The 7,338-nt window shown below is 38.0% G+C and overlaps 1 protein-coding gene across 1 annotated transcript; it reads right to left on the bottom strand.

Annotated features, from left to right (window-relative positions):
• Window positions 1-1,044: 1,044 nt before the first annotated feature.
• LOC121959229 lies at window positions 1,045-6,988 on the bottom strand. The gene is made up of 8 exons (XM_042508453.1): window positions 6,864-6,988; window positions 5,890-5,928; window positions 5,463-5,687; window positions 5,097-5,372; window positions 3,931-4,212; window positions 3,613-3,831; window positions 2,965-3,072; window positions 1,045-2,430 (listed from the first exon to the last, which is right to left on the bottom strand). The coding sequence occupies exons 1-8, from the start codon at window positions 6,895-6,897 to the stop codon at window positions 2,039-2,041; spliced, it is 1,575 nt and encodes a 524-aa protein (XP_042364387.1). The 5' UTR covers window positions 6,898-6,988; the 3' UTR covers window positions 1,045-2,038.
• Between the last annotated feature and the right edge of the window lie 350 nt (window positions 6,989-7,338).

Raw genomic sequence — 7,338 nt, 5'->3', positions numbered from 1 at the left:
CTAAGTACTGTAACGAAGCATTATTAGGTTACTTCGTTACGTTACACCATTGAACATTACTCATACACTCACCCAAATTAGCCGTCGGATGGACGCACACCGGGGTTTTGGAGCCGCCTCACGCCCACGACCGAATCACAGCTGTGCTGATCCACCATATCAACACGCCCCCGCGCGATGTTGTAAAGCAAATTAGTTGGCCGTGTGAAAACGAGCCGTCGTCGTTTACCTTTTTTTCGCGGTAAATTCGTTCATATAGGTGCTCCTTTGATTAAGAATTACTTTTCTTTCTGGCCGCAAAACATGTCGAGCCGAGAGAAAAACTCCTGTGGTCAAAATACGGAAACTGAGCTCGGGCTGACAGGTGAAAAGGCCATGGCTAAAAGCCAGCTAGCAAACAATGCTACAAACAACCCCTATCACTCTGCATGTAGCAACAGACTGAAACACAAGCGACTGTTCGTCTACAACACTTGCAACATTCAGGTAAGAAGTCTTTGAAAGAAACGCTACTGCGTTTTTCAAACTTATATTTCCAGGAAAAGGTATGTACTGGAAGCTACCAGATATGTAAACTAACAAAACAGGAACAATGTCATCTGTTTAAGAATGTTTAACAATGTCATTTTTTTAATGTGTTGTTTTGTTTTTAATATTTCAGAAAAAGGGAGGTATCTTCTGGAGATAGGGGGTGTTAGACTTGTTGACTGTATGCTACTAAAGTTGATGGGAAGGTTTTTAAACTTCCCTATAAGTTGAACTAGGGTGGCCTACTTTAGTTGGTGAACTGACTGCAGTGAGTTTTGTCTTCCTGACGCTGCATTTCTAAACATTATGAAAGAACCAGTTTTGTGAGCTTGTTTGAACTTAATCTTCACCTCTGTGTCACTAACATTTTAGAGTTTTGTCTGTGTGAATAAGTAATCCTGACCCCTTATTGACCCTTAATTGGCATTAGGTGGTTGCAGGTAGAAGACATTCAGATCATCATGTCTTAGAAAGAATATTTTTTTTGATGAAGTAAATGTACAAACTACAACCAAGTTTGAACAAAATAGATTTATTTCAGCACATCAAATACAACAGGAATTCTTCTCTGCATTTGCACTGCAAATTAATGTCATATCTGATAAGCGTACATGCGTGAATATAAAGAGATTTTTAACATGAATACAAAAGCAGAACTTAAGCCACTTGTTATTTGTGGAAATAATAGCGCATCACAAAAATATTTGGTAAAAGCAATATATTTTCAGATAAAATCACAAGACCATTTCGTTTTTTGCTGAAAAATGCTTTGCTTATCCTAGTCACTGAAAGCATATTTTGAAAGTTTGTTCAAGCGCTAAATGTAATTTACATTATATTTTCATTAGAAAAAGCCTCAAAAAACATTTGGATCATTGTCATTGAAAATCTGCAAATGCTGTAAGTAGGTGTATGTGTTTGATTATTATCAGGGTCTGAAAATTGCAATTACAGGGTCAGATCAGAGCTGGACAATATACTTTTGTTATTTTTGACTGCTGGTATCACCAACATGAACAGCTTTATGTTCTGGTAACTTGTGTTGGCTGTTTACATTTTATAGAATATTCCATAATTAACATGATAGTTATGGATAAAGTTGCTGCATTGTGCAACATAACGTCTTTATGTTTTGTAATTTCTCTCTTTTTTCTCTCTCTTTTTTTAACATTTGCTTTTGTTGTTTCGCAATGTATTTCTCCTTGCCTATCACATGGTCACTCTCAAACCTTGTTTGAAGAATTAATTTGTCTTTATTATCTGATCTCTGTCTGAAACATACTCTTTTTTACTTTGTTTATACATGAATCCTGACCCAGTGTCACCCAGAGTACATTTCTCATACAGGATTTGAACTTCAGAATTGTGATTTCATTTGACTTTGCTGGTTTGCAGGAAAGCATAAAAGCTACTGAGACCTATTTGTCCCGTCATGGCTCAAGTCTTTTGTTCTCCGCCTCGGCCACCTTCTTTATCTTATATTCTCAGTCTTTCCTACTGCTACATATCCTCACTCACTTCCACTTGCCCCCTCCATCCCCAGGGTGTGGTATACTCCCTCTTTCACCCCCTCTTTCTTCAGTGCTTCGTATCCCCCCTCTCCTCCTGCTACTCCCTCCATCCCCAGGGTGTGGTATACTCCCTCTTTTCTCCCCTCTTTCTTCAGTGCTTCATACCCTCCCTCTCCTCCAACTGCCCCCTTCTGTTTCACAGTGTGGTACTCCCCCCCTGTCATTTCTTCTTTCTTCAGTGCTTCATATTCGCCCCTTTTCCTCTCTCTGCCTGGTGCTTCGGAGTGAAGGGTGTCATACTCGCCCTCCCTTCGGGCACCCATCTCTAGCCTCTCATATTGGTCATCACCTTTGTCTTGTGACCTCAGTGGCATATCCTCGTAAACTGGTTCTAAAAATAAAAAGAAGTGTTATGTGATGTCTTCAGTAGGGGTCGACCGCTATTAGTTTTTCAGGGCCGATACAGATACCCATTATTAGTGGCTATTAGAGGCCAATAACCGATATGCTTTTACAATAAACATGAAAATCTTTCTGTTTAAATTTAGAATTTGAAATATAACAAACTCCGACACAGCTCTTTGTAAAAATGCCTTTAGTAAATGTAAAATCAAAACTAAAAGATTAACATCCTATACAGCAAGATCCCAGCATTTTTTTAAAATAAAATCAAGTGAAAATTGAAATAAAAATGAATAAATAAAAATAGCCCCCTGAGGTTTTACAAAGTAAAAGTTCTTCTCACGCTGACACTTTCTTCTCACTTTTTAATTAACTGATTTTATTCGCGATCATTAAAATAGAACACTAATACAGATAATTGAAAGAAATGCCAAATATCAGCCCCAGTAATTTGCTAATAATCTTTTGACCCCTAGTCCTCAGTGCGCTTACAAAAAGTGGAAAATAAGTAGGAGTTACTCACCTGTGGTATTTCTCCTCCTATACCATATCAATATTAACACAGCTACTAAAATTAGGATCACCAGCACGATGACCACTATCGCTAGACTGGATATGATTGGAGGTTGATCTGAAACAAGGACAGAACATAGTTAACATGAAAGCCACGTGACTGTGACCTTGTGATAGTGCATATTAGCTGAGTTCCCATTGCAGTCCTTATCAGTATAAAACATGAATGTATAAAGAGAACTAGATACAGCTTTGGAGGCAGGGGTCCATTAATTTATATGAAAGTTGCTCAGTGGTGCATAAATACTGTATGGTATTGCACTGCCACAAAGTTGTTGGGCTTACAAAAGTGGCAATAAAAAATGGTCAAAATTGATGCCACAGATGCAGAGGTATCCTGACTTGCAACCTAACCCTAGAAAAAAGTAACTCTCGGTTAAGAACTTCAAGTTTTCAAGTCAAAGGTGAGATTACACTAACCACATTGTCAGGGTCCCTTTTGTAGGAGTTGAAAACTCCCTCCATGGCTACAAAATACATTATACAACTGTTATCACAGGCTGAGCAGTACTCATGATGACTCGACTGCTCTTAATGTGTATTAATACATCAAGGAAAACAATATCAAAGCCCATTAGCAGGAAAAAAAAGAACTCACAAGTGTAACTGTTGCTGAGAGAAGACCTTCCGGTTTTCCACACGGCTCTACATGCATAAGTACCACTCACTTCTGGCGTCATGAATGCTTGGGTGGAATCCATACGTTCCCATGACTGAGCACTCTTGTGGTACCAATGATAGGAGCTACCATCAGGACAAAGTGGACAAGAACAGGACATGCCACCTTGTACAGAGAGTATTGCCCTTATATGAGGTGCTTTAAAAAGACAAGAGGAGACAGATTTTAAAGATGTCTACTGGAGAAACAAAAAGCATGTGTAAAGCATCTAAAATTACACAAAAGATATAAACTTACGTATTTGGACAAACACATCTTGTAAATCAGAGACCACTCTGTTTGGGGGCCCATCAGTGCGTCCCATGTAAGTGAAGGTGGCATCACACTTATATTTTCCCTTTACAGATTCTGTCACATTAGAGATTTCGTAGGTAGGACTTGGACTATCTTTAATGACTGCATCGTCTTTGTAGAAAACAGCTTGGCTTATTCGATTTGTGCCCCAGGTGAGGCACTTCAGGGTCAGAATTTCCCCAACTACAGCAGGCAGGGGATACATTTCCAGTGATACGTCCTTCTCTGAAAGATGGAGATGAACATTGGTTTGGACATGTTAATAATGCTAATAATATTACACTGTGAATAGGGAATCTGCAGCTGCTCTTGGGTTTGTATAAAGGTTGTGACACACCAAGCCAGCATCAGAGACCTAGTGAGAACGAAAGCCAGCCCTGCTGCGTCACTCTCACATTGCGGTGTCCTGGCCAAAAAGTTGCACAGGAACACACCAAGCCATCAGCAAACAAATACGTATGTTCTGAACCTGTCTGAGAGGAAATACCCCTCCATACTAGCAATATGATGTGTTCAAATGGATATCTTGAACTTGTAGTAATGACATGGCAAGCTGTGTACATGACATGCTTGTTTTTTAAGTCATAAAGTTGTGGGAACACCGCTGCTGGGCAATGGCAACATGGATGCTACTGTTGATGTCAAGGGGCTACCAAGGCTAATGATTCAGCAAGCCTTCAAGTGAGTCACATAATGCAGGAAATGCAAAGGCAGAGTGTCAGAAGAGTGGCCTTAAATTAGGAACACAGTAAACACAATCCCAAATGAAAGCACCAATGGTCTCTTCAAAATAGGAAACCGGAAGACCGCCATGACAGTTAGCACATTAACAGCCAAACCCAATATTGAAACAACAAATTATATTTACTGTGTGCCAGTGAACAAAAACACAAGCCATCGGTGTGTGTGTGTCAATGTTTATGTAAAGAGCTCAATGGTTTAAGATTTTTTTTTTTTTTACGACATATAACAAGTTTATTTCGACCTCCCTCCATCTTAAACTTTGTTTCTCTTCTTGTGCACTGAGCGGAACGCCTAATCAGAGTGATTTCGTTCTCCGACAAGCTCCACACACGCTCGACACATCATGAATGTAAAAGTAGGCCTACCTGAGGTCCTGACAATAATTTGGTTACTTCTGATTTGTTGGTTGTCAGAACACCAGAAAATTGTCTCTGGGATATGCAGTCTTTTGGGCTGAAAGATCACACTATCACTGTCTTTCTTCACCGTCAAATGAATCTTCCTTGGCTCTTCTCCCCTATAGACCCAACAGTTCCATCCCTGCAGACCACCCTCATTGTCAAGCTGCAGGATAACTGAACCTCCTTTCCGCACCACTGGCTGACCGGTCCTGATGGTGAGTGAGGCTTTGGGAGTATAATCTGAGTGGTAAATATGTAGATAAGACAATTATTTTTATTGATCCATGTATCTACCCTTACTTCTTTTGGAATTTAAACATTAAAACTTACCCAGGACACTGATGGGTAAACTGTCACTCTTCAGTCCATTGCTCTGACATTGATAAGACCCTGAGTGCTTGGGTGCAGCAACTCCTATCTTCCAGATTTTGTCTGTCAACGTTTGTTCCGTGTCGTTAACGTACCATTTAACTGTGCTTCCACTTGTGCTGTCGTCACATCTCAGAAAAAATAAGTCCCCAGAGAAGATGTGCGTGAGTTTGGGTGAGATATGAACTAAGGAGGCAGGATACAAAGGAAAAGAAGACATACAGTGAAGTCCTTGAATTGGCACAGTTTATGTCATTACAAGAATGGGCCAAGAAAGGGCTGTTGTACATGACTATTGTTGCCATCTAAATGACATTTAACATATCTGAGAAATAATTGAGGGAAGATGGAGTGCCCTCACATTTGATCATTTGTGAAAACTGATTACCTTGTGGCTTTTCTTGACATCTTGCCAGGCACACAAATACTGTAACAAAACAGAAAAAAATGTATTCTTTAATTTCATTAAAGAATTCTTTAGAATTTAGAATTCTTTATACTCAACTTACACAGTTCTACACAAAGAGTTTAGCAGATGTGTGAAAGGTTATTGTTTTAATTTTTTTATATTTTATATTTTAACAAAAAAATAGAGAGAAATGCAATGATGGGGAAAAATTACAAATTATAAAAATGTTCTGTATAACTTTTTTTTCAGTTTATATTACACATTTTTCATATGCTGGTGCAATGCATGTTTAATTATTTTTTTTTAAAAGTTGAAAAATTAACCCCAACACTGTGAGTTAATTATAGAGTTTGTGTAAGCTCCTGGTACTAATGTAAATGATAGTACAGTATCCTCAGAAGTGTATGAAAGCCAGTGTCTATCCGTGTAAGTGTATATTTAATCAGCTTTTAATTGTTCAGCAATTCAAATAATTTTTATTTCTGTTTTTAAGTATAAGTTTATTCATTATATTAACATCGCCCAGCTAATAATAATAATTGCATAGCTTAATGTATAAAGCAAAATATATATTTTACATGCTTATTTCTATTATTTAAGGTTAATATCTTTATGTCATCTAATCCTTGAGATAAAAATGTACAAGTTTTTCTTTAATCTTTTTTTTTGTCCAGTCTAGAAATGATTCCTTCTTTCTCACACTGATCTGTTAGAGCACTTCACTGAGGGTTAAGTGCCTTACTATAAAGAGCAACACAGTGATTTTTATGCAGACAAAATGTTTACATACATACATACATTTGTTGAATGTGAAATGCAATTTAATTCATTACAAAAAATATTTTAAATTTTACTAAATTTCACCTGAAAAGCATGAAATAACTAACTTTACAATCTCAAAACTATCTTTAACCCAAGCACCCCTAGTTTATGTTTCATTAGATCCCTCTTACCTGCCAGGAGCAGCAGATGTTGTGTTTCCTTCATGTTCTTGCCAGAGTGACACAGATAAGAGAAACACAACAACAGAATGCTGAGAAGTGACCAAACACCACTGACCCGTTTTTAGTCATGTTGAGGAAGTGGCTATTGGGGCTGAGCCAAGATCAGCGGTGGTGCAAGAAAAAACAGTAATATAAGTTTGCATTCCTCAGTATCTGCTTTCAAAATACTTCCGCTCATACTTAACATTATCTTCTCAGAACTTCAAAAAAATTGAATCTGCGAGATTTGAAGTAAGATAACAACTAGAGAACATTTCCTTAAAAAATGTGTTATGCAATAGTGCACATCCTACACATACAAGATCAATACAAAGAAACACAGAGACAGTGAATTCAGAGTACAAATGGTTTAGCATAAAATACAAAGAAGGAAGAAGGTAAAACTGGAAGTAGATGCTTGAGATAAGCAACTTCTTTACAACCT

Source organism: Plectropomus leopardus, chromosome 19, assembly GCF_008729295.1.
Source record: "Plectropomus leopardus isolate mb chromosome 19, YSFRI_Pleo_2.0, whole genome shotgun sequence".
In the NCBI taxonomy this organism is placed as follows: domain Eukaryota; kingdom Metazoa; phylum Chordata; class Actinopteri; order Perciformes; family Serranidae; genus Plectropomus; species Plectropomus leopardus.
The sequence above is the reverse complement of the archived record's forward strand: the minus strand, read 5'-3'. Positions and strand labels throughout refer to the sequence as shown.